The sequence below is a fragment of the Pogona vitticeps genome, chromosome 2, assembly GCF_051106095.1.
Source record: "Pogona vitticeps strain Pit_001003342236 chromosome 2, PviZW2.1, whole genome shotgun sequence".
NCBI classification, from domain to species: domain Eukaryota; kingdom Metazoa; phylum Chordata; class Lepidosauria; order Squamata; family Agamidae; genus Pogona; species Pogona vitticeps.
Genome location: NC_135784.1, coordinates 26551317 through 26578736, shown reverse-complemented (window position 1 = coordinate 26578736; position 27420 = coordinate 26551317). Strand labels below are relative to the sequence as shown.

The following is a 27420-nucleotide window of genomic DNA, read 5'->3' as shown; positions in this document are numbered from 1 at the left end:
GTACTCCACCTTCCCTCCAGCTAAGACAGTAGATTTCATACAGCTCGGTGGTGATGATCTCTTTAGCAGGGATGTTATCCTTCCCAGGTGCCTTGCCACAGGTGAGGGAATCCAAGGCTGTTTTTATTTCTGCTAAAGTTGGTTCGCTGTCCAACTATTCAAAGACAGGCAGGCATTCAATGTTATTTAATGCCTCTTCAGTTACTACATTCTCTCTAGAATATAACTCAGAGTAGTGCTGCACCCAGCGTTCCATCTGCTGTGCTTGGTCCTGGATGATCACACCTGTAGCAGACTTCAAAGGAGCAGATTTCTTCTGTATTGGACCTAAAACCTGCTTGATACTGTCATACGTTCCCTTGATGTTGCCTGTGTCCGCTGCTGTTTGTATCTGAGAACAGAGCTGAAGCCAGTAATTGTTGGGACATCTCCTGGCAATCTGTTGGACTTTGCTACGAGCAAGTTGAAGAGCCTGCAAGTTGTACTCACTAGGACAGACTTTGTATGCTGCTTTAGCTCTCCCCTTATCCTCGATGGTGGCATCAACTCCTCCGAATGGGCTTCGAACCAGTAGGCCATCTTTCTGGTCTTCTTGCCAAATGTGGACAACAGTGTTCTTGAAATGTTCCCATCGTTCAGGTGTATTTGCACCAGCCGGGCCTGGAAAACAGGCTGGTTTGTTTGTTTGTTTGTTTGTTTGTTTGTTTTATACCCTGCCTATCTAGTCGAATGACCACTCTAATCTGTTGCAGGGGAAATAAAGACTCTTGTGGTGCCCTAAAGACATGGAGGGTTCGTTTTTATTTGTATAGGCAATGATGTGGACTATGTGGAAGTGAATCGGAGCGATGTGTAGGAATGGCCTTTGGTCCATAAAAACATAACGCTTTTTGTAGCTTGACTTCAGAGTTTATGGAAGCTGTCAAGGAGACGGGGAAGGGAAACACATACGAACTAGCACTATCCTCTGAACCAAGGTTCGTGCCCATCTCTGCTCTGAATCTTTCGCATGCAAGGCTGCAGCCTGGTTTCAAAGGAACTCCTTCAGCACTTGAAGCTAAATTTCATAAGAACCACTGCACCACAAACCCCTTCTGCTCCCAATCCCCACATTGAACCTTTCTGTCCCCGTAAAGGGGAACACAGGTCGTGGGAGAAAATGATTTTTCCACTACAGCTATCGGTCCCTCCCCTTGTGTCAGCAAAGCCGATGACCGTGCTGGCTGTGGGATTCTGGGAACTATAATCCAAAGTAACACTTCTTCTCCAGTCTGTGGAGATGACTGGCAGGTAGCCAACAAAGTCTCCTGAGCAGATTTTGCTTTATCATCCTCAATCCTTTGGTTCATGCGGGCTCCTGTTTGCCAGGCTCACAGCTAGCATGGCAGTGATTAGAAGTGGAGAGCAGATAAAATACTTAAGGTGGGGGAGGGAGTGTAATGGAGGAAAGTGTATCTAGACCATTCTCCCTGAATGCTTTGGGCCTGTATTAAACCTTAGAAACCAGAAGGGACTAGAAAATCACTTCCTGCATCTGAAAATGATACTTAATCCTTAAAATACACTGGGAAATGTAGTTATGTATGTAGGACCAAGCATACAGCCCAGTAGCTTTCGTGGCTCAAGTTTGCAGTTTTGGAGTGTTACCTGACACACCAGAGTTGCCAGGCGGGCAAAAAGCTTCATAAGCCGCTCTCATCTGCCCCTGATATTAGATACCATTTTCTGCCAGGTGCAAAATAATGGCAGAAGAGGAGCTGGTGTTAATTCTTGTCATCCTGTTTTCTCTTCCAGGTTCCAAAGGCTCCCAGGACCTCGCCCCTCGCAACCTCCAGTGCGCATGTCAGAACCTGTGAGCCGGCCGCCCGTCCTTAAGCAGGATGACCTGAAAGAATTTGATGAGTTGGACCAGGAGAACGACGAAGGCTGGGCCGGTAACTGGAAAGCCTGTTCTTGGCCGCCTTGCCGGGGGTGGGGGGTGTTACTTGTTCAGGATGCTTCCTGACCAACTCTTTGTGGCTCGGTCTCAAAGTTCCTCTTTGTTTCTCTTAGGGGCCCATGAAGAAGTAGACTACACTGAGAAGCTGAAGTTCAGTGATGAAGAAGATGGGAAAGATTCTGATGAGGAAGCCACTGAGAACCGGTGAGGATGAGAGGGGGGGTGGAGGTTCTCCCATGGCTGAGATCCTGTGGTCTGTCCCATGAAATTGGCACCCAGGATGTCAGCTGAGATGCAACCATTAGCCGCCTGGGGACCCTTTGGGGAAAAACCAGCTCCCACGGGGCCTGGACTACATGCCGCCACCCCCCCCAACTAAACTTGTTCTTGCCATCTCAGAGCCATGAGGTGCAGGATCCCAGTAGGTTTGACAGAATATCTTTCTCTTCTTCCACCTTTGCCCCAAGAAATGAGGAGGTGTCTGGTCCCGAAAACCAGTCATCAGGCACAGACGCTAAGAAGGCTGGGACACTGAGAGAGGATCAGCCTGTGGTGAAAACAGCCTGGGCTGAAAATTCACGCCCTCCAGAGGGCGCTAAAGACCCACCAGCATCTGCCCCTGCCATGCGTCCGCCACCACCGCCGCCACCACCACCTCCCAACCGGGGCAATTGGGGGCAGCCGAATGATTTCCCGGTGAGTTTATAAAGGCTGTGGAGCTTACCAGCACTATGTCAGGTCGGCCAGAGCAATGCCGTTAGTAGTGTTTTTCCTTCTCCTTCATCATGTGGGAAGGGCATGCTATCAACTTGCTGTTGGAAAAGGAAGAAGCATTCTGTATAAGTTCAGAAATGTCCTATTATATTATGACTGGTCTCGTAGAAGTGCTTGACACCCAGTGTGGCATAGTGGATAGCGTGGCAGATTGCAACTCGAGAGGCCTGGATTCAGTCTCTGCTCAGCTGGGGGGGGGGAACTCAGTGGGGGTGTGGAACTGATAAAACCACTCCTTAAATATCTTACTTGCCTTGAAAAGCCCTATTAGGGTCACTACAAGTCAGTTCTAACTCAATGGCACAGAACAACAGCAGTAGAAGTGCTTCTTCTAAAGACCCGAAGGTAATCTGTGAAGTCCCTATTTTAAAAAGCTGTATCTCATTCTGTTTCTGTGAGGTAAAGCACCCAGAATCTCTCAACCAGCAGGACCTGGAGTCCTGTTCAGCACCAGTGCAACGTAAAGCATTACCAGAGCAGTAGTGTAGGCTTTCCCACTTATGCAACTGTTGGTCTAGTAATGCGAAGCTCTTTTGAACAGATAGCCACTTGTGCTTGGCGAACCTGTGTACCTCTGCACAAACTGCATAGAAGTCATATTGCTCAGCCCGTGGTCATGACAAGCAGCTTGATGCCAGCCCTCAGAAGTAGTTTCTCCAGTCTCCAGCCAGTGGGTTGTTTGTGCTGTGAATTTGCTCATGAGAGGCACAGCCCTTTTTGAAATGGGAGATTGTCATTCTAAGTCAAATGTTGGGGGTGGGGTCAGGATGGCTGCTATAAGAGACCCCAGGAAAGGTTGGTTTGTGCGGCCTGCTGTATGTGTTTCTGCTTTTGTGATTCTTGAGATGTACAAAACCCAATACAAATCCTCCTTGGTTCTTCATTGTTGTCTCTGAATCACACAGTTGGGGTTTTGCACCTACACAGAACCAACCTCAGAACACTCCAGATGTGTATTTTTGGAAGCCTCGCCCACCTTCCTGCTCTGGCAGACACCCTTGAGTTATTTCTTGTCTGCCAGAATGAAAGTGTCTAAGAACGTTCACTGAGCTCATCTTTCTACACAGTACTTGTATGATCTTTTCTAATCACACTTGGCTTCTTCAAGCATAATAGATACCCTTTCCAACTAGCCTCTGCCATCTTAAAGATGACTCATATGCCCTAATCTTAATAAGAATTGAGGATTTCATGTTAAATTCTTTGTCTGATGACATTCTTTTTGTGAAGAAACAGTATGAATTCTGAAATTGTGGAATGGCTGTCCTTCTGGTGGCGGTTGCAGTTGGGTCTGCTGCTCACACTGAGCCATTGAAGAGACCAAGCCAGAGACAAAAGCAAGATGCCATTGAAAGTTCTGAGATGTGTCTTCCATAATAATTGAGTGGAGCTCTAGGGCAGAAGAATTGGGGCAAAGAAGCCATTCTTGCTGTCTTCTAATCTAGAACATTTGATTTGATGTATTTGGTCGTTCACGGAGCAACTCTGAGCCAAAGCTGTTGTTTTACCCTCTCTCCCTCTCTGCTCCAGGACCGCTCTCTGCGGCCACTTCCTCCAGAAGATGAGGACGAAGCTTGGCGCCAGCGTCGAAAGCAGTCGTCTTCAGAGATCTCTGCCGCAGTGGAGCGTGCTCGGCGTCGGCGGGAGGAGGAAGAGCGGCGCATGCAAGAGGAGCGGCGGGCTGCTTGCGCTGAGAAACTCAAGCGCCTGGACGAGAAGTTTGGTGCTCCTGACAAGCGACTGAAGCCAGAGCCTCCCAAGGAGCCCCCAGCTGCGCCTCCTCCCCCGCCCACTCCCACGCCCTCCAATCCGCCTTCGGCGCCTGCCCCCTCGGAGGAGAAAAAAGAGAAAGAGGAGCCTGTTTTGCCTAGTAAACCTCGCAGCAGTGGCAGCAACACTGGGAGCAGCTTGGACTCTACCAATAATGGTAACACATTTGTTTTGTTGATAAAAGGCTTACGCGTTTCCTCCCCCCCCCCCCCATCAGCACAAAAAACATACAGGGAGCTAGTGGCATACAGAAAAGGTTATCAGGGTAAAATCTTAATGGCAGTGCAAATAAAGGCACCATAAAAATCAAAACTACAGGAAGTAAGAGGAGGAATGTGTGCTAAAAACTAGCAGCAGTAAAAGAAACAGCAAGGGGCCAGTAATCTGTAAAAATACATGCTACGGGAGTATTGCAAATAAGACCCTTTCTGAACTGTGGGCTACCCCTGAAAAGGCCCTGTCTTCTGCCCCACGTGTCCTGCCTTAAAGAAGACAAGATTGTCAGGATTTGAAATTAAGTATGTACAGAATGTTAATATAATTAAGAGGGGTATAGGAAGAAGTAGCTCTGAAAGACCAAGTGCTTTTAAAATTGAGGCTTGAATGCTGTAGTCATTTCAAAACAATTAACAGGCTCTCCAGCCAAACATGGGAGTGACCTTGATGTTACTATCAGTGGAACAATAACAACCTGACAGTAAATGTATTGGTTCTTGTGGGTTTTTCGGGCTCTTTGGCCATGTTCTGAAGGTTGTTCTTCCTAACATTTCACCAGTCTCTGTGGCCAGCATCTTCAGAGGACAGCACTCTGTGCTCTGGTGTAGTTGGCTTGGGAGTGCAGTATTTATGGCTGTGAGATAGGCTTTTGTCTTTTTCTGTAGATGGGTGATTAGTGTGTCTTGTTGTGGGTGTATTGTTGTGCTAAGGAGAAGAGATTGGCCCATTAAAATTTTTAGTGATAACACTAATCATCATCCCCATCATGTTAAAACTGTGGAACTGGAAAGGACCCTATGAATCACTGAGTCCAGCCCCTGTCAGGAAAGACACAGGGGAAAAACTCCCAACCTGTGCCTCTGCAGCCAGAGACCTAAACCCGTGAGCTGTCTAGCAGTCATGATGGCAGCTTGCCAGATTCTAAGTTATAACTCTTGGAGTTACAGTAAGGAAAGGAACCATATGATTTCCTATTGAAAAATTATTCCTGGACCTTCAAGCCCTGCAGAATGGGACTGTTGACAGGTTGGAGAGAGGTTTAAACAACTGAAAGAATTATAAATACAGCTAGGTAAGACACCCGCAGGCATTCATTCAACATATCATCACAATTTCAAGTCACTTTGGGCACCAGACATCAAAGAGCAATAATCATGTCACAGCATTTCGGGATACTAGCAACAATCATCATGACTTTCCCTCCAGAGTTTCAAATTAGCCTGACTGGGCGAGCGCTTAGAGTAATTTTCTCCTTTAATATATGCTTAAAGGCTAAGAAATGTTGTTTACTTTATTCTTATTTTTGAAATGTCTTTATAATCTCTTGCCATATAATCTCTTGCCACTGAAACATTCTCGTTGATATTTTTTTTCTAAAAAGATACTTTTGCTGTATTTTGGATTACATTCGGACGTACGTCTTTGTAAATTTAAGTTTAGTTGTTGTTTTTTAAATGTGCCTGCAGTTTTTATGTAGCTGTAAGACTTCTGTATTTTTATCACAACTTTGAAGTATTTTGTGCCTATGGGACATAGAAGTAACGTAGATAGATACAGGTTGTAGAATTAGACAAGCAGATGTTGCCTGGAATTATGGCAACAATGAAAAGATTTTTCTCTAGATGAATTTTTATATGATGGAAAATGATTTTCTGATATGCCAGCTATGATGAACACAGACTTATAAAGTTCTGTAGGGCTCTTAGATATTCAGGCATCAGTTTATCTGACCTGACAAAGCTTGCCTGGAGAACAGTTTCATCTTAAAAACTGGATAAGTTTTCCTTGTGTACTGAACTTGTTCATGTGTGCACAGATGGCATAGGTCTCATAGCCTGATGACCTAGAAGTTACATGTAGCTTTATGGTGTTGTGGGAAATGGCCATTACAGTGAGCGTACATGGCATTGGTTTTTACTCCGTATTCTGACCACCTTAATCCATTGGGGTCAGAGGGTGTTATACAAAGAGAGTTAACATGATTAAACTACCAGATGTGGAAGGATGGTATGAGCCACTTAAAATGATCTGGCAAACGTACATTTGTCAGTGGCACATCCGTGGAAAGAAGATTCTGTCGCTAAGGTGCTGGATGTGAAAAGGCTATGTCCCCCTTTGTTGATGCATAACATATTCAGTGAGAAATGAGGTGTCTGCTCAACTGAAGGGGCAGAATGATACATTTATATTTCATAAATGTTATTAAAATGGTAATGAGAAGAAATAAGAAAAGTGAACAGTTTTAGATGCAAACATATCTGCACCTATCCAATGTGTGTGTGTATGTGTGTCCTACAAACACCAAATCTTTTATTTTGTTACATTTATATACTGCCCATCTAGTGGCAGGTCTTTGGCAAAATGCATGAAAAGCAGTAACCTGTAATGATGAAATAGCATTCAAAAGCAGTAAATATGCAGTAGGAAAGATGGACCCATTTGAAATACTCTGGGGAAAAGAAGGCTTTTGACCTGGCACTGAAATGACTACGACTCTCTTGTCAGCTGCACCTCTTTTACAACTGCAGTGGCCTCCAAGATGCACAACTGACATCTGTCTGGTTAATAAGTCCAAGGAAATTTGATAGAGTTGCTCAGCAAATGTTTAGGGCAAAGAAAGCTGGTATAGGAGAGCTTTTAAGCAAATCTGTACCTTGAGGCCTGCAGAGATTTATCCTGAGGAACCCAAAGCACATTTGCTGTCTCTTACTCTCTCTCTCTCTCTTTCTCTGACTTGTGTGTGTCCCGCAGTGGAGCCCCCCGTGGCTTCCCCAGTCAAAGAAGTCCCAGAGGTAAGGGAAGAGCCACCACCCTTGGCCGGGCCTGTTGTTCCAGCTGCTCCAGTCCCAGCCAAAGTGGAGCCCAAGGCGGAGACGGTTCTCCAGGCACGCCAGCCACCTCCAACACAGACGCTTGGCTACTCGAAGTACCAGAAGTCATTGCCGCCTCGCTTCCAGCGACAGCAGCAGGTATGGGGAGACGAGCCAGATCCCTGGGGGTTGTGGGAAACAGAGTAATCATCTGCATGAAAAAGTGGATTTTATGGATTACTGTTCTCCCCTGTAGTCTTGGAAAACAGCCCTTCGGAGCTGTTGTTGGGGAGACGGCGCGTTGGGGGGGCGGGTTTGTTGCAGTGATGAGGCTTTAGACTAGAGTCTCTGAGACCTTTTGATGTTCTCACAACTACTGAGCAACAACTCCCTCTCTGTCTAGTGTTTCCCTCTAGCAGCAGAAATGGGGCCTTCCTTAAGGCCAGTTATGCAGGCTTGCTCATACCTGGCCTTTGGTTATGTCTCTTTCCTTTATTGCTTCCAGGAGCAGTTGCTAAAGCAGCAACAGCAATGGCAGCAGCAGCAGCAGCACAACCATGTCCAGCCGCAGCCCTCCTTGGCTTCCTCTGCCCAGCAGCAGACCACGGGCGCTCCTTTGGCCGCGCTGGGTCCCTCCGGCAACGTTCACCCTCAGCCAGGCCAGCAACAGACGCCGGCTCCGCCCCCAGCGCAGCAGGCACCGCCAAAAGGCATGTACCCAGGCTCCATTGGAAGGCCTCCCCCAATGCCTCAGATGAACTTTGACCCTCGCTGGATGATGATCCCACCATACATGGACCCCCGCATGATGCAAGGGCGGCCCCCCATGGATTTCTACCCCCCTGGTGTGCATCCCTCTGGTAAGCAGTGTTGAGGAAGCCCTTTTTGTGGTTTACCAGGCAGAAGGCTATCCTGATAAACTGGACAGCCATCCAGAGCAGGGTGGCATGGGAAACTGCTGGGGCCAGAATATCCAACATGGGCATGTGTGTAAGCATAGCTGTTTTCCTTTTTTTTTTTTCCCCCTTCCTCCCCTCAGGTCTTCTCCCCCGTGAGCGATCAGACAGCGGGGGCTCCAGCTCAGAGCAGTTTGAACGCCATCCTCCCATTCTCCGAGAACGTGGCACCCCACCGGTGGATCCCAAGTTGGCCTGGGCTGGAGATGTCTTCAGCAACGTTCCTCCTAATGCAGACTCCCGGCCTCCAACAGCATCGCTTCGGCAGCAGCAGGAAGAAGAAGAGAAGGGGTTGAGGTGAGGGATTTTTTTGGGAAGGTGGAACACTCAAGGGGATTATGGTGAGGGCTCTAGAAAGGCCTAGTGCCTTTGTTGGAAAGGTGGCTTTTTTATTATTGGCGCTTAGCCAGTGACGGAGTACAACTTCTAGTCCCTGGTGAGAACTTTTCAGTTGCCACTGTGACGAAGAGGAGTGGGCTGGGGTGAGAGAGCTCAGCAAATGTACTCATGGGGATTGCCCACTCCCAGAACACCTGTAGGCCATGATGGACAGCGCCTGTAATACCTTTGATGTTTCCAGCATTGTAGTTTTTTTTTTAAATGTCCAAACTCTGGTTGTGGGGTGTGTGGCTCAAACTGTTGCATCTCAATTGCCCTAGAAATGGCTCTTTCCTGCCCCTTCCTCTCTTGTGTCTTGGAGGCTGCCGGGGATAGGAGGGAGAAGATCATCATCCTTGCAGTAGAGAAGCATTTGTTTCTGATCCTCCTGCTGAAATTATTGCAAACCTCTTCTCTTTCAGGAGCGAGACACCCCCAGTTCGCCTACGTGATGCTGTCACTCCCCAGCCTTACATGGGGAATTACCAGGGTTTCTCAGAAAATGGCACTCCTGCTCCACTACATCGCTTCCCAGTGGACGAACCATCACGTCCAGGAGGGCCCTGGCAGGCTGGCGTGGGCCTGACCCCCCCAGCAGAGGTGACCAGAAATGGTCGGTCTGAACCCCCCATCGCCCCGTCCCGCAAAGGTGAGGGGGAGTTACAGCTGCAGTATTGTGATCCCCAAGAAGAGATCAAAGTGGAAGCTCCAGTCATTCGATCGGTCGTAGCCAAGAAGCCTCCCTCCGAGCCACCGAAAGAGGAGGTCCAGGTCAAAGAGGAGGTTCGGCGGGTGGAGAAGCCGCCACGGCAGCAGCATGAGTTCCACAAGCAGCCCCGTCGCGAATCCAAGACCGAGACACGCTGGGGTCCCCGTCCTGGCAGTAGTCGGAGAGCTGAAGAGACCTCTGGAGACAAGGCCCCCCGGCGAGCTGGCCCTATCAAAAAGCCTCCACCCCCAAAAGAGACAAAAGAGGAAAATGAGGAGGTACGTCCCGTGGGAAAGGCCAAGGAGGAACCTGTGAACAGTACTAAGCCAGAATTGGCAAAGGACTCTCCCAAGCCAGGCAAGGAGAATAAGGCCAAGCCGGTATTAAATGGTGGAACCGTCATATCCCCCAGAGAGCAGCAACAGGGCCCTCTGTCACCAAGCCGCCGGCGTCGGGACGGCCCCTATGAGCGTGGCGGCTATGCAGGCCGCGGCCGTGCCAGGGGCCGGGGAGAGTATTTTGCCCGAGGACGGGGTTTTCGGGGCGCTTATAGTGGCCGCGGACGTGGGGGCCGAGGAAGAAGCCGGGAGTTCCGCAGCTACCGTGAACCTTTCTACCGGCTGGATGATGGCGCTGTGAAGACGGCCGGGCCGGGCTCCGGCTTCCGTCCACGCAACACCAGCGAGACCCGCAGCGAAGGTTCCGAATATGAAGAGATTCCTAAACGGCGGCGCCAGCGAGGGTCGGAGACAGGAAGCGAGACTCACGAGAGCGCCAGCGATGTGGCCCATTCAGACAAGGAGGTGACCAAAGAACCCACCCCGAGTCAGCGCAACCGGGGGCCCCCTGTGACAAACGTGTCGGCCCCTCCTCCTCCTCCTCCTCCTCAGCAGTCTGGTTCACCTCGGTTTGCTGAAAAGATGCCCCCACGCCTCTCGGATTCTGGCGGTCGTGGTGGCCGGGTCTTCACTCCTCGAGGGGTACCTTCGCGCAGGGGCCGAGGAGGGGGCCGTGCACCCCCAGGTGGATGGAGCCCCCCATCTAAGCCCCACCCTAGCAAGAAACCCGAGAAGCCACAAGAGGCGGCTGTGGAGTCCTCGGGGAAGGAGAAGGGCTCATCAGGAACTCCAGTAAACACCCCGGAAGAATCTGCTGGTTTCCAAGCTCCCCCAAAACAGCAGCCGCTTGTCTCCAGCTCAGACCGTGGTTTTGACCGGCCACCCCGCCGGCGACGCCATGGCCGTTCTCAGCAGCAGGACAAGCCTCCCCGATTTCGGCGTCTGAAGCAGGAGCGTGAGAACGCAGCCCGACTCAACGGAGAGCAGAGGGTGGGACAGCCCTTCTCCTCAGCTCCATCTGCCCCCCTCCCTGAAGAATCCAGTGCCCGCCGGGTAGCTGGCACAAAGTCTCCCGACTTATCCAATCAGAACTCAGATCAGGCGAACGAGGAGTGGGAGACGGCTTCAGAGAGCAGTGATTTCACTGACCGCCGTGGCGGTGGCGAGAAGGAGCCAGCCCCAGGTGGACCTCCCCCCACGGCCTTTCTGAAAGGAGGCTGTTCCGGCCCACCTTCAGTGGGTGGACGGCCCTCCAGCAATGAATTGAGTTTAGCCCAGCGGAAGGAGATGTCCAAGCGCAGCTTCTCCAGTCAGCGGCCCGGCATGGACCGTCAAAACCGGCGCTCCAACCCTGGCCCTGGAGGAGGAGGAGGAGGAGGTGGTGGTGGTGGTGGTGGCAAATCCAGCCGCGGAGGGAGTGGCAGTGGGCGCAGTGGCGGTGACAAGAGGAGTTGGCCCTCTCCCAAGAACCGCAGGCAAGTCTGTGAAGCGGTGAATTAGGAAGAGGGTAGAGAGGGTGAGATTACAGGTGGAACATTTCTAGGAAGATTGAAGCCTTGGGCAAGGGGAATTCAAATTGGAAGCTGAAATATATGTAATACTTATTTCACATCAAACTTAAATTTATTTCACTATTTTAACAACATGAAATGTTTCTAACCAATCTTAGTTAGCAAATAAAATTGTACTATTTGGCATATTTGTGAAATTTGAAACGGCAAAGGCCTCCATTTTGTATAAGAAAAATTGTGGATATCCCATATACTGAAGAGAGCTACAGATCACTGCAGGCTATGCTGTTTAAAGCACACACGTCTCGGTTTTCCTTTGCTGAGAAATGGGAGAAAACGTAAAATCAGAACCCACGAATTTTGTATTAAACAAAATAAAGTCTGTTATTTGGACAGAAAGTATCATGTTTCCACTGTGACTGTCTTGAAATGGGAGAAAACATAAAATTGGAAACCACAGATTTCTGTATCAAAATAAAGCCTATTATTTGGACAGAAACAATCATGCTTCCACTTGACTGTCTTGACCAAGCTAAAACAAAGGTCACCAAAAGGTGGCCGGCCAGCTGCAGTCCCCAAGCAGCGACAGTCCTTCCTTTGTGGTCCTCCTGCAGAGATGGCAGTACCCCCCCCCCCCCCCGTGGAGAAATTTATCTTTCATTTTAGCATGTACAGTATGGGCACAGGAGCTATCACATTCTGGACTCTTTATCTTGTTGTGCAGCTCCACCTGTGGAACCAGGAATCACGTCATTGTCAGCAGCAGGTTGCTACTAATGAAAGAGTCCCTGCTTTGGTTGGTTGATACACGTACATGAGATGAGGTCACGCACACCCAGAAATCAAGAAAGGAAGTCTTTAATTAGTGGCAGTCTGCGATTGGCACTGACATCATTCCTGTCTCACAGTCCGAGCTGTCCAGAAGGATACTGACTTCATTTTCTAAGTCATCTTACACACATTATACTATAGGGACAGTTCCTGGCACCTCAAGTGAGTGAACTAGTGTCTGAAAGAACATTTTGCTCATTTTAAGAGAGAAATGTGTTATCAGAAAAAGGTTTCCAGTTTTTCCCAAGGGAAAAACTGAAAACCTATCCCTGAGTGGGGAAGGGTTTCCGATTCTTTTATCCATTTCCCCCTGCACTCATCACATGTGTGGGGGAGACAGACTACTGTACTGGATATGGGAAAGGGGCAGGACCAGAGAAAATAGCTGTGCGTGATTGAAAGCCCCTTTTTATGGGGCCGGACGAAAGCATCAAGGTAAAGGATATACCTGAAGAAGACATGAAGAATTAGAAATGACCAGGGTTAGAGTTGGGGAAAGAGACGATCGGTGATATGGTGCTTTGGCCTGCTGGAGAAATGGCCCGTAGGAGAAGTGGAGGTCAGCAGAGTGGTGAATAAAATGCCGTCACTTTAATGGAAGGCGAGGATCAACTCAAGAGCCATTTTATGTTTTCTCCTATCCGGCAAGAAACTGGTGGCCCTCCAGAGTTCACAAATGCTTGCTCCCCTCATCCCCTTGCCATTGGCTGAGCTGGTTGGGACTGATGGGGATTTGAGTCCAGCCGTGTTACAATTGCTGCATGTTAGTAGAGAGCTATTTTAAATCCTCTCTAATTTTCACCAAAAAGTTTAAAGCAATATCCAAATATTAAAACTTCCATGTTCATGTGTAGAGATGGCCATGATGCTGGATCATCAGATTGTGCTGTATTGTTGTGGCACCACAGGCACCGTGCATTCCCCTCCCCTGTCCCCTTGACCAGATTCCCCCCACTCATGAGGCAGTGGGCACTCCTCTTCCCTCCTCTTCAGACATTTGACCATTCATGGCAGGAGCACAAACTTCCCTTCTCTGCCTCCTCCAGCAGCTGCCCACTCAGACGAGAAGGTGAGGCAGGGATTGCTGCTGAAGGAGGCAGAGAAGGGAAGTCCGTGCTCCTGCCACGAATGATCAGATGTCCAAAAAGGAGCACCCACCACCTCGTGAGTAGGGGAATCTGGCTGGGGTGGGGGAAGGGAATGTGCAGTTCGACACAATCCAACGATCCAGGATTATACCCATCTCCATGTGATAATGTCAAAGGGCTTCAATAAAGAGCAGTTTATGGGCATCATTCATTTCACTTTAACCACTGAGCATAAACAGATACGGGTTTTGTTACATCATAAGAATGCCAACAATGTAATCTGGGGTAGTCATCTGGGGAATCATTTTGGTTCTCTTGTTAATTCAGAAATCTTCTGTAGTGGACATGCAGACCTCCCACAGATTGGCCCTTTGATAGGGATCTGCTCTCCATTGACATCTGCCTTTGTGTGGGTCTCTGTTAGGCTAGAATGTAAATTCCTTGGCCAAAAGGGACTGAGACAGAAGTGGTGTCCAGCAGTGCCCATCAGGGAGCAGAGACTTCTCTACCCACAAGGACAGAAGCAGCCCTCCAAGTTGTCAAACATGCTCTAAAGCCTCGGCTGAGCCTGCAGTGGAGCTCACAGGTTTCTAGTGGGCAGGACTGTATTTTTTCCCAATCCCCTTGTGAGCTAAATTTAGGCTTGAGCATAAAAAAGCACAAAGGAAGACTTGAGGCATTAATGAGAAGACCAGGTTTAATAGTTGTTGTGGGTTTTTCGGGCTCTTTGGCCGTGTTCTGAAGGGTGTTCTTCCTGACATTTTGCCAGTCTCTCTGGCTGGCATCTTCAGAGGACAGGAACTCTGTGCTCTGGTGCAATTTGTCTGAGAGTTGAGTATAGCTGTGGGATTAGCTTTTGTCCTTTTCAGGAGATAGGTGATTATGGGACTGTCTGGTGAAACATTAGGAAGAACAACCTTCTAAACACGGCCAAAGAGCCTGAAAAACCCACAACAACCATTAGATCCCAGCCGTGAAAGCCTTCACGAATTACATTGAAGACCAGGTTTGTTAGAGTTGGTGAAATGACCTTTATTTGAACCCCCAACGTTCCCAGAATTGTGATCTAGAAAAACAGTGCCTCCCTGCCCGAAGCATTCTTTGTTCCTGGTGTGGAAAAAGTGGGTATCAGGTGTTGGTGGGCACAGACGGACCCCAACATGGCATGTGAATAAGACGAGAAGACACCGGGGCCCCACCTCCCCATCTTGCAGCACAAAGGGTAACGCTTCCTTCCTTCCTCCTCTAGCCGGAACACAGAGGACCATTCTCCAGGACTGAGCCTGCCTCCAGCCCCCACTACAAGCACGGTATATCGCTTGGACCGCGTCATCCACAGCGACCCGGCAGGCATCCAGCAGGCCCTGGCTGAACTGGGCAGCCGCCATGCTAAGCCAGCGTCTCCCGGTCCAGCCCAGCCGCCTTTCCTGGGGGCAGGGGGCAGCAGTTCCTCTGCCCTCCCGTTGGGACGCTTTGAGAGTCGGAGCAGTAGCAACACAGGTAATGTTGGGCCCTTCTCCTCCTCTGGCCAGGGGTGGGGGAATAGAGAAATCCCTCTATGCAGAGATCCTGTGAGTGTGGAACATGCACACGGTAAAAAGAAGTGTTTTCTGAGGAAACGGCAGTGATTCAAGGTGCATGGCACCATTGCCCAACCAGTGCTGAAGCGGTGTGTCAGGTTTATTAACTCTTCAGCTGGACTTGATCACTGTGTTCTCTGAGGAGCAGCAAGGTTGGGGAGGGAGCCTTCCCTGACCCTAGAGATTGTGGAAAGTACCTGACAGCGTTAGAGGCCAGATGTCCTCAGTTCAGGGGAAATACCTTGGCTTCACAAAGTCCAAGAGGTGATGCTATAATCGAGTTTTGCAAGAATGTCCCACATCGGTTCCAGTCCGATGATTCTCGCCTAAAAGGATTTTTTTTTTAAATCTAGGTTTCCATCAGTAAAAGTCTTCGTTGGCATCCCATTCTTTGCAAGTGCCCACCAGCCCATTTGCTTGGAGACTGTAGATGGTGGGTGGGAGTTGTACATGCCTTGAGGACTTCTCTTGCCTAGAAAAAGAGGGCTGCCTAAAAATACCCAGAGGCAGCATTGGTGATTGGGAAGGTCGTTTCCAGGAGGGGACGAAAAAGGGGGGCTTTAGGAATGGAGCTCCATTTAGTTCTGGAAAAGGGGATGGGGAAGGCCCCTAAGTTCTGGAAAGTGAAACTCAAGGCAGGTTGGGGCCATGGGACCACCCATGGCCCAGCCCTGCCTTACCCTGCTCCATTGTTTCTCCCCCCCCCTCTACTTCAGAGTCTTGTTTCCTGGGCAAGAACCAGCTGCTTCACGCCAGCAGTGCCCCTGTGAAGGAACCGGGCGCCGGGAGTGGCTTTGCTGCAAAGCGCCGGGAGCGGCCCCATAAGCAGGATCTGTTGCAGCCGGTAGGGAGAATTGGCCCTGGGATCCTCCCCTGGGGAAGGAAAAGAAGGGCTGGACCGTTCTGGGGGATAATGTCACTTCCCCTCTTTTTCTGTCTCCCTCAGGAGTCTTTGGCCTTCCCAAGCAGCCCCGGTTTCACAGCCCCCAAAGAGGAGGCACTGGGGGAGGCTCGCAGCAGGAGCGTCCCTGTGTCTGAGGGGTTAGCCCCACAGATTTGGAACCAGCTGAATTCCAGTGAGTTGTGGGGGTGGGGCAGAAGCTGGGGGTGGTGGAGGAAAGCTTAAATGGCCAGGCGAGGGGCAGTTCTTTAACACCGGCCTCGGGAGCATTCATTCATTCCAAATCAGGATTGCTCTCCCTCCTAGTTTGTCTCAAGAAGAGAGCGGATCCCCGTGGGAATTCTAGGTGCCTACTTTGTTAGGGGAAAGTGGGGTGGGAGGAAGAGAAATTGTTGGGAAGGGAGGGCACCTCAAAAGCTGAAGGATGGTGTAGTGGGGTGCGAGGCAGGGAGGGTCTGGAGATCTGCTTAGGAGAAGTTCCTTCCAAGGAACTAAATGATTTGTTTCTGCTGTCCTTTCTGTTCCATCAGGTTCCTCCCGCAAGACCTACCGCCCTGCCTCTGTGGAGCCCTGGATTGATCCCCTGAACGCCTTTGAGGAAGTGGCCAGTACAGAGGTGAGGAGGAGGCAGCAGGCACAGGGTGGCTGCAGAAACACGAGTTAAACTTCCTAAATGTTAGAGCAGCATGACAATGGAACCAATTATCTCCAAATGGTGGAAGGGTTCAAGAAAAAAAATTGGACAACCGTCTGTCAGATGAGCCTTGATCTGAATTCCTGCACTGAGCAGGAGGTTGGGCTCGGCCTTCTAGGCCTTTTCAACTCCCTGATTCTGTGAATTGAGAGAGAGCCCACTCCCTTGTAGAGCTCAGAGCCTGAGCAGCCAGCTTTTCAGTGCCTTGGTCTCCTTCCCTCCCTGGTCCTTCCCTCCCATTCCATCCTTTCTGCCCTTTTACCTTTTGCAGATGAGCCTGTCTGACAGCGGTGTAGACCTCAGCAGTGACTCCCAAGTCTCCTCGGCCACCTGCAGCCAACGCAGCTCTCCAGATGGGGGCTTGAAGGCCACGCCAGAGGCTGGCGCCAAACGAAGCAGGGCCATCGACCCAAGTAACGAAGGCGCAGCAGCTGCCGGGCCAGAGGGAGGGGAGCCGAAGGAGCAGAGGCGGCGGCCCCCACCCGCCAGAGACTCTGGTCTGCTCAAGGAGAAGGTACAGAAATCTCTTCTGTACGCTCAGCAAACCTTCCCCAAGATGGTGTCCTTTCAGTATCCCCTGTCAGACTTCGCTGGGAGGCGCTCTGTACGATTTCCCTCACAAGTCAACATAAAATCAGACTTACAAGGCAAATCACAGATGCCTAGACTTGTTTGCAGCTGACAAAAGATTTCTAGGTTCGTCATAGCTGACATAAAGGGTTAAGGCCTAGACAGTTCTAGGCCAGCATCTCTAGATCTCATCTAGATAGCTTACGTATAAACATTGTCTTTCTTGGAATTCCAGGCAACTTCTAAAACCTCCATTTTTTTCAAGTTGTATTATTACTTCTAAGTTCCATAAGCACAACATGAAATCCGAAAGTATTAAAAATAGATAATTTTTGAGAAGTCACAGGCACAGTACTTGCCATTTATGGAAAGTCACGGGTGCTCATACTTAAGTTGTAGTTTTGTTTGAATACAAAATACAGAACCAAAGTACAATCAAATATCAGAAATAACTTCTGTTACATTCTTAAAAAGATAAGAGCTTATAGCTTATATAGACAGAGAAACATCTCTTGAAGTCATCATTTAAAAATAAAAAGTATCATGATTTTACTAGCCTTTAAAGCCTTTTTTATAAAAGCATAGAAAAATACCAAAGTTTTCAAAATAGAATATATAAAATGAAAAGCATTATTTAGCTCTAAGTATATTAAGACACACATAAAACCTATGTAACCATTGTTGAAATTCCGACACCTTATGTCTGTTTACAGTATGCACTCTGTTATTGTGTCTGTTGCTGCTCTTCTTCTAATAGTGGTGTGAAAAAACAGCTGTTTTTATAATCTAATCTTTATTTACTTAATTTGCTAAGAAGCGGCGGCAGCTTTTTATTTACATTAATCGCTATCCAGTGGTGATCGTCCACTGATTAGCAAGACATTGTTTATACTTGTTGCTAAACAGCAGCAAGCTTTTGTTTACCTTTTCTGCTGTCACTTACAAGCAGAAAGAAAAACAGGCATCACACCTGCCTAGAAAGAAAACAAAATGTTTCTTCTTTGTGGTCTCTGTGAATGCACACTAATGGGTTTTATCTGCGCCTGCGCAGAGGTTTCTGGAATCTTCTAGAACTTAACACTGTTTGCTAGGACTGACCTCCTAATACACGTGGTCCGCACATCCTGGCAAGTGCCTCCGTTCCTTTTTGCTGCCGCTGAGGTTTCTTCTCTTCGACAAGCTCCGTTCGCTATTTCATTCAAAAGGAATTTGTGAGAGAAGTTGTGCTTTTTCTCCTCTCCACCGCCCCCCCTTTTCCCCTGTTTTCACTCTTTTATTCCGTTTTTAATAGTTTATGGCCTCATCTGGGCCTTTCAAAAGGTGCACTTCATGTCCCAGTAAAATTCCTCTGACCGACGGCCACGACTCTTATCTCTTCTGCCTCGGCGAGGTCCACCAGCCAGCTTCTTGCCCTATTTGGAAGAAGTTTATTAAGCAGGTTCTTAAATTAAGACAGCAGCATCTCTCTTCTTGTGGGAACATTTCTTCGCCCTTCACTGAATATGGAATCCGTACAGCCACCACCACCTCCGTTACGGTCTCCGGACGCTTCTGTGGCCTCCTCAGTAAAGTCCAGATCCAAGGCTAAACTGCTTGCCAAAACTCAGTCTGATGGTTCGACACCCAAGTCTACACCGGTACCGAAATCTTTCTTGGTACCGGAACAGCAGCCAAAACCGAAGAAACCCAAAAAGTCATCTTCTGCTGCACAATTATTAAACATGAGAAAGACCACTTCATGAGCAGCAGACTATTTGCCTTGATTCCGTTTCGGTGGACGACGATGATTATCTACTTCCATCATCGAGACAACCACCCTCACCTCTGTTGGCACAGTCCCCGTCTTGGGCTAATACTTCAGCTGACGTTACTGTGCTTCCAAAATATGACCAATCGAGCCCTTCAGGTTGCTCCATCTCCGTGTGTCAGTCGGATTCAGCATCTACTTTGGCTGATCCGCAACCACCACACAAGCGGTCCAGGAAGACACATCATACACCGGAGACTGATCACTTTGATGTCGATGCCCCTCACCCTCAAAGACTGACAGGACTTCTCGCATCGCATGATTCTCTTACACAATACCATTGTCCTAAAAGAGTTACTCTATACTAGCCGCCCACTTATTATCAAATGCCATTATCACAATATCAACACCACTGATACCGCTACAGACATCCTGATATGGAAGTTTATGTCGAACCTAAATGACCTTGATACTCTTATTATTACTCAGAGTCTTACTCGCTTCAGTACTGTCCTTGATACCAGCATTCCACTTCTGATGACTTCCCGGTCCCCCCACCGTTACTGAAGTACCTACCATAAATCGTCTCGCAAAAGGAAACAGGTCTTGGCACAGGACCTGCCTCAACCACCGATACCGAAGCGTTCTAAACCATCCACAACGCCTGTGGTACCGCAGGAGGCCCCATCATCAGTACAGGCCACTGCCACTTATACTGGCCCTTCCCCGATACTACAGCAGATTTACACAGTCTCATTATTCTCACCACTCGAAGGCTCAACATACTGCTCCTCGAACCTCACTTACCAAACAGAAAGTTACCAAGTCAAAACGTGTGCAAACTGCAGCATTAGATGATGAACCCTCTCCATCCCAAACTTCGTCATCTCCATCTTCTGATACAGACACCTCGGATTTTTTTCTACCCCCTGAGTCACTGCTGAATTTGCCAACTCCGGACTCTGATGTTGCCGATACGAATCCTCCTTCTCCATCGGAGGATTTTGCATCTTACAACTGGTTCTGCGCATTGCTAAGGCAGTGGGCTTAGATGTACAACAACCAGTGCAGTCTGAGGACATTAACGAAGACCAGACCCCCCCCCCCTTTTGTATGGGGTTTATTCCATCTTTCCTTAAATTGATTAAGCAAGCATCCGCTTTGCCATCCTCAGTCCAGCAAATCTTGAGACGGGTTGAGAACCTATATAAAACTCATGGTGACAATAAAGCCTCCCTTTCCAGACATCCACCCCCAAATTTAGCTACAGTAGATGCAACTCAGAATAGAGTTAGAAATTGCTCTTTTGCAACACCAAACAATAAAGAAGGCAGAAAACTTGATATTATTGGACACAGGGTATACTCTCTGGCTTCTTTCACTCTTCGCGCTGCAAACTACCTTGCAGCCATGGGAGCGTACCACAGGTTCTTTATGGAACAAGGCGCTCCCTTCACTCCAATCAGCACAGGGTGAATATAAACCAAGAGGCCTGACTTTTCATCAGGAAGCAATGGCTTTAGCTCGCTGTGATTGGGTTCCTTCTCTAGGGTAGGCGGGCCTAGGGATTCGGCGGGAATGACAGCCGGAGACGATGTAACAGTCAAAAAGGGATTCGTTTTATTAACTCCTTCATTAAACAATTCAGAACCAAACGGGTTCGGCAAATCGTCTTCATTTATCAAACAGTATTTCTTAGGGTTGCCCCCAGGTCCAACACTTCTAACTTTTACTGTCTCTTTCCCCCAAAGCGGGTGACCCAATTCTTGTTCCCGACCGGCGCGGTCAGCACTGAACAAGTTGTTCGACAGCAAGGGTGAATCACCACCGATCCCTCTAGCCTGGGGAGGAAAGGACTGGTTCCACCAAGGGTCTCCCTGTTCGCCCCTGAAGAGGTGGCTAGAATTGCTCCCGATTTCCATCCCTCCTGTTGGTCACCCGTGCCCACCTTGGCGAGTCCTTTAGGTAGCGGCAGCAATCCGTCTTCTTTCATCGAGTTAGGGAAAGTTTTTACCAAAGTAGCCACCTTTTCCCTTTCTACTCCCGTCTCCACTGTTTGCGTGCTTTCCTCTCTCTTCTCTTCTTCCTCTCCCCTTTTCTTTCTCTCCTCCTCTTTTATAGGACCGTCCCACCTCCAATCCTCTAACTCTTCCCCCCAATCCTTCATCCTCTCCGCCAAGAACACTTCTACTGCCTTATTTGTTCCACCCTCATCATCATCCAGCCTAATCAGTTCTCCCACTATACATCCTTCGTTTTCTTCATTCTTGGAAGTCTGCGAGGACGGCACACTTGTCTGACTCCGCTCACACTCGCCAAGAGCGCATCACGGCTAGACATATCGTAGAGGCTGCCTCAACACACATGGCTACCGTTGCTGCCCGTAGAAGGCATGCCTGGTTACGCTCTGCACATATTTTTGATGATTCCCGCATGCGTATCAAGGACTGACAGGGTCGGCCTCTTCAATACCAAGACAGATTAAATTCTTGACAACCTACAGAAAATGAGAAAAACTGCAAGATCTTATAATACAGAATCCTACTACAAACCACAACGCTATCAATAGCGTTGACTATATTCCTACCAACAATACAAACCATTTGTTGACAGAGATACTTACCGCAGTCTGCCTCATCCTTCCAGCCTCGCCAGAACAATCAGCACGAACGTCCACGTCAGTCTTTTCGTAGACCTGACAAGAAACCAAAGCAACATTTTTTACTCTTATCCAGCCCAGTTCTCTACTCTTCACTCCCCTCATACTTATTTGACTCACCTGGCACCTCATTTCACATCGTGGGCAACATCACCACAGACAAATGGGTACTCCCATCATTGCCACAGATTACGTTATAGAATTCGCCACCCTCCCGCCATCAGGAACTGTTCTTATCGCACCGTCTAACATCCTGAGGTCCAATCTCTCCTCTTAAGAGATGCTATATCACTAGTTTTTCCATCAGACGATGACCCAGGTTTTTTCTCAAAATACTTCACAGTATCCAAGAAAGACAAAGGCCTTCGCCCTATCCTTGACCTGCAAGATCTCAATTATCACATTTTCCAGCACCGCTTCTGCATGGTAACCTTAGAACGCATCCTACCACTCCTTCAGCAAGGCGACTGGTTCATGGTAATAGACCTAACAGATACCTGTTTTCACATCAGTATTCATCATGATCACAGAAAATTTCTCAGATTCTCACTAGGAAACGCTGTCTACAAATTCAAAGCCCTCCCATTCAGACTTTCTACCGCTCCTCGCATTTTCACAAAGTGCATGGCCCTTGTGGCAGCCTATCTCCACACACGAGGGATTTCCATCTTCCCTTACATATAACTGTTTGGTTCGGTTCGGCAACCAAACTGGACAAGAACAGGCTTCAAAGGACTGTCAGAATTGCTGGAAAAATAATCAGAGCTGATTTGCCATCAATGGAAGAGTTGTACATTGCACGGGTTAAAAAGAGAGCGGAAAAGATTGCAGCAGATCCACGGCATCCTGGTCACAGCTTGTTTAATCTTCTCCCCTCTGGTCGGCGATACAAGACGCTATATACTAAAACATCGAGGCACAAAAATAGCTTTTTTCCCTGTGCCATCAAATTGTTGAATTTGTAACTATCTGACGCAACTGGGAGTTGAGGCAATTGGTTTTTTGTAGAAATTTGCTCTTATTGTCTTGTGTATTCACTGTTTATGGTGTGTGTGTGTGTGTGTAGTGTTTTTAAGTGTGGCCGTATGTAGTGTTTTTAAGTGTGGCCGGCAGCCATATTAAATTCCGGGTATGGTTTACATACCTGGCCAGTAAGTAAGTAAGTAAGTAAGTAAGTAAGTAAGTAAGTAAGTAAGTAAGTAAGTAAACAAACAACAACAACAACAACAACAACAACAACAACAACAGCAACATAGACGAGTGGTTACTCATAGCCCCCTCCCATCTTCAAGCTCTGCACGACATAGACTTTACTCTTTCTCTCCTAAAGAATCTGGGCTTAAAGGTCAACTGAACCAAATCTACACTCATTCCTTTGCAACGGATGAACTACAGTGGTGCCTCGCTTTACGATTGCCCCACATTACGACAAAACCGCATTACGACAGTCTTTTTGCGATCGCAATTGCGATCGCAAAACAATGGTCTGAATAGGGGTTTTTCGCTTTGTGCTGATCGGTTCCCTGCTTCGGGGACGACGATTTTCGGACAGCTGATCGGCGGTTTCAAAATGGCTGCCGGGTAAATAAAATGGCTCTCCGCTTTTTTCTGGGACAGATTCCTTGCAAGACTGCCACTGAAAATGGCTGCCCTATGGAGGATCTTCACTGGACAGTGAGTTTTAAGCCCATTGGAACGCATTAAACAGGTTTTAATGCGTTTCAATGGGTTTTTTATTTTCGCATTATGATGTTTTCGTTCTACAGCGATTTCACTGGAACGAATTAATATCGTAATGCGAGGCACCACTGTACATGGGGGCAATTCTAGATTCTTGATCAATGAGAACCTTTCTTCCCCAAGAACGGGCTATGAAACTGTATACTGCAATTCAACAATTCTGTCCCCACGCTTTGGTCACCACACACCATGCCCAACAACTACTCGGACTCATGGCATTGACAACATCAGTGATTTAATATGCACGCCTCAAAATGCGCTCTTTGCAAGCATGGTGTCTCTCCCTCTTCAACCCAATATCAAACTCTCCCACAATGTTACTGAGAGTCACACCGGACCTGGCAGCCCAGCTAGAATGGTGGAACACACAACACCATCTATTCATAGGCAGACCTTTCACACCACTTCAACTCACCATGCAAATAATCACAGATGCAAGCCCAACTGGTTGGGGAGCTCATTGCAAGGGTCTCCACATTCACGCCCTCTGGTCTTCCTCAGAAAAACACCTGCATATAAACAACCTAGAACTGCTAGCCATTTTCAAAGCCGTTCATGCCTTCGAACCACTCGTCGCTGGTACTGCCATTCAAATAACAACAGACAATGCCACAGCACTTTTCTATCTCTACAAACAGGATGCCACTCATTTTCTACCTCAACTCTACCTCACTGTGCAAATCTGGGAATGGTGTCTCAAATGCCATATATTCCCATTAGCAATCCATATCTCTACAAGCCAAAACCAACTGGCCAGATGCCTTGACCAGCCGCATTACCCAGATTCACGAGTGGTCCCTCAGCAACACCATCTTCCATCAACGTTCTGATCTCTGGGGTCACCATCAGATAGACATCTTCGCATTGAAGGAAAATGCAAAATGCCCTCTGTATTATTCCAGAGCAGGGATCTGTTATGGCTCCCTAGGCGATGCTCTCATGACATCGTGGACACCATGACTAATTTATCTCTTCCCTCCTATCCCCCTTCTCCTTGGGACTATTATCAAGTTACGTCAGGAACAGGCCAACGTGATCCTCATCGCCTCATGGTGGCCCAGACAACCATGGTTCACCCTGCTCCGTTCAATCTCAGCAGACTTCATCTGTCTCCCTCTCATACCTCATCTACTTACCAGAACCAAGGTTGAACCTTTCACCTCGACCATTACACTCTCCATCTTACAGCATGGAGGATTCACCCACTGTAGCTTCTATCCTAGCGAGTGCCAGAAAACCTGCGACCATTTAATTATATTCATACAAGTGGTCTGCCTTTCTTAAGTTTGTGACTCAACGGCATCTTCCTACTATGCCTACGACTCTTCCTGTCGTCCTACAATTTCTGACTCATCTCTTTAACAGAAAGCTTTCTCTTTCGACTCTCAAGGTCTACTTATCTGCCATAGTAGCCCACCAACCACGAGACGCTGCTACGCTCTTTCGCCACCCCCACTGTAAAGCAATTTCTTAGGGGAGTCTCCAACGTGCAACCCACTAGATCCCACCTCCCTCTGCAGTGGTCCTTGTATACTATCCTCCGATTCCTTATGCTACCACCATTTGAGCCTATGGCTACGATCTCTGACCACCTTCTTACACTTAAGACTCTCTTCCTTGCCCACAGAGCTTCGGAGATCGCTGCTCTTCGCATTGATCCTGCCTTCCTTCAGTTTCACCCGGATAAAGTCACCCTTTATCCTGATGTGTCTTTCTTCCCTAAGGTTGTCTCTGATTTCCACCTTCGTCAGCCCATTGTCTTACCTACTTTTTTTCCGTCACCGACCTCTGATCTGGAAGGCTTTCTCCACCTTCTGCATGTTAGGAGAGCACTGGCTTTTTACATCTCAAGATCTGCACCTTTCTGCAAATCCAAGAGACTGTTTGTTTCTACACACTTATCACATGTAGAGGATCTCTTGTTTCTGCCCAAACTATCTAAATGGATAGTGGCAACTATACACCTCATGTATCAATTGGCAAACAAGCCTTATCCTGCTGGAATTAAGGCTCATTCTACAAGGGCAGTAGCTATTTTTACAGCTTTCTTCAGGGGTGTTTCTGTCCCTGATATTTGCAGAGCTGCCACGTGGTCCACACCATCCACCTTTATCTCGCATTATCATTTAGATCTACGGGCAAAGTCAGATGCAACGTTTGGACAAGCAGTTTTGTCAGCTGTTCTTCAGTGATGTCCCTCCTCCAGACAGGCAAGATTGCTAATCACCTTTTAGTGTGCATTCACAGAGACCACAAAGAAGAAAGAGAGGTTACTTACTGTAACTCTGGTTCTTCAAATGGTCATCTGTGAATTCACACTTCCCGCCCATCTTCCCCTCTGTCCGTCACGTCAACATTTTTATACAGTGGCGGACTTTGTAGGAACTGAGGCACTTGCCAGGATGGGCGGGACCACGTGTACAGGGGGGCGGTCCTAGCGAACAGTATTAAGCTCTAGAAAATTCCAGAAACCTCTGCGCAGACACAGATAAAATCCATTAGTGTGAATTCACAGATGACCACTCAAAGAGCCAGAGTTATGGTAAGTAACCTCTCTATTTGCAGCAGTTATCCATAAGTTGTCAGCATTTACTATTTTCATGTCTCTTATTGTAAGTGCTGGAAAGCAAAAACCAAAAAGGAGATTGCTGTCAAATGTTTTCTTTCAGTGACCTTGATAATGCTAATTATAGCAAAATGTTTTCATGGTGCAAGTTTAAAAGTACTTCATTTTAGGCACTTTTAGGGCTGTTTCCTATTCCCTTTATAATGGTTTTATTTCTGAAACAGTCAAGGTAGGAGGCCCTGACATCTCCATCGGGGTAGGTGTGTCTCAGTCCTGCTCAGTGGGAGGCTGGCCGTGCTTTACGCGGTAGCCAGCCACCCGCCACCTCTCCCCACCGCACACAAATTTTAGATTTCTAGAGGGACGCCTGAGTTTCAGCCCTTCTCCTCCTCCTCTGATAGGTGAGCAGCTCCCCTGAGCCACTGCCACCATCTAGAGACCACCCTCCTCCTGGCGCAATTGGCACCGAACGTTCCCAGCGAGCCGAGAAGGCGAAAGACGCCATGGAGGGCCTGGGTGTCCGAACGCCTGAGCCGAGCCCCCAGCTCGAAGCCCCCGGGGCCTGCCCGCCTATCCAGTTTGGAGCTAGCGAGAAGGTCAGTGTCGGGGCCCTGGGAGGCCAGGCTTCCCTGCATGTGCCGGGGCGAACGGGGAAGGTGGAGCTGTGACCGGCATCATCACTCCTCAAAGCTCCGGGGTGTTTTGTCGTCTTCAGGATGCTGCTGACCTTCGTTTCGTGGTGAATGACAGGCCGAAAGGAGACAAGGAAGAGCTGCACCAGACACTGGCTGAGGGGGTGAGTGAGGGTGCCCTTGGCGGGTTGCTCCCTCGTTCTGGAGAGGGAGCCTGTAGGGTCAGGATAGAGCTGCATTTCTTTGGCTTTGGGTGGCGAGGGTGGGCCTCCCTTCCCCGTTCAGAAAGAGGGTGGCTCCCTTTGAATTCCACATGACCAGCTCTCCAGGGGCCTCTGAGCACAAGCTTCAGAATCTGGCTTCTCCACAAAAGACCAAAAGTTGGCCGGATTCCTGCAGCAGAGAAAGGAACAAACCTTTTCAGTCTAAAAACCTCTGGGGACCCCAGGTGGGGAACCACGGCTGTGAGGCCTCATACGTGGGACCACCCCTGGAAATTCTGTCTGTAGTGAATCGAAGAGGCAGCAGGGAGGGAGGCTAACCATTGTGAAATAGATCAGGCTGCCCAGCCTGGCACCTTCTAAATAGTTTGGACTAAAACTCCCATCAGCCCCAGGCAGCATGACAGGAATGGTTGAGTTTATAATCAAAAGGCACCTACACAGTCCTAGGTTTTGGAAGACAAAGTGGATAAACCAGATGGACGGAATGAGAAAGAGAGCTGGGTCTCTTAGGTGAAGGTAAGGGACTAATTGGAGAAGCAGACCTCCCCTCTCTTTCTCTCTGCCATTTGCTTCGTCTTCTTTCTCTGCAGCTGACGTCTGCCCCCCGAGAGTGGGAGCTGCTTCCCGCAGCCCCTCCCAGCCATAGAGCTTCCTCTGAGGTGCCTCCTGGGCGTTCCTGTGAACCCCAGCCTTTCTCTGTCAGTCCGGCCGCCTCCTCCTGCCTGCACGGCCTCCCCGCAGAGGCGTCTGTCTTCTCAGGTAAGGGGCGAGATGATATGTGCCTTTT

The 27420-nt window shown here is 48.6% G+C and overlaps 1 protein-coding gene and 1 long non-coding RNA gene across 3 annotated transcripts in view; one reads left to right on the top strand and one right to left on the bottom strand.

Moving 5' to 3' along the window:
• The window catches only part of PRRC2A (proline rich coiled-coil 2A), a 55436-nt gene that overhangs the window by 21657 nt on the left and 6359 nt on the right, over nt 1–27420 (top strand). For both annotated transcript variants that reach the window (XM_072989040.2, XM_072989041.2), the window contains exons 9-24: nt 1795–1934; nt 2053–2143; nt 2407–2635; nt 4244–4640; nt 7451–7668; nt 8015–8369; nt 8549–8762; nt 9266–11365; nt 14570–14820; nt 15617–15744; nt 15847–15976; nt 16332–16417; nt 16767–17009; nt 26179–26373; nt 26493–26573; nt 27224–27392. In XM_072989040.2, coding sequence (XP_072845141.2) covers nt 1795–1934; nt 2053–2143; nt 2407–2635; nt 4244–4640; nt 7451–7668; nt 8015–8369; nt 8549–8762; nt 9266–11365; nt 14570–14820; nt 15617–15744; nt 15847–15976; nt 16332–16417; nt 16767–17009; nt 26179–26373; nt 26493–26573; nt 27224–27392 — 5027 coding nt within the window. The remainder of the gene's footprint in view (nt 1–1794; nt 1935–2052; nt 2144–2406; nt 2636–4243; nt 4641–7450; nt 7669–8014; nt 8370–8548; nt 8763–9265; nt 11366–14569; nt 14821–15616; nt 15745–15846; nt 15977–16331; nt 16418–16766; nt 17010–26178; nt 26374–26492; nt 26574–27223; nt 27393–27420) is intronic.
• Nucleotides 18347–22952, bottom strand: LOC144587554 (uncharacterized). The gene is made up of 2 exons (XR_013542698.1): nt 21436–22952; nt 18347–21309 (listed from the first exon to the last, which is right to left on the bottom strand). It is a non-coding gene; the product is annotated as an uncharacterized LOC144587554 (long non-coding RNA).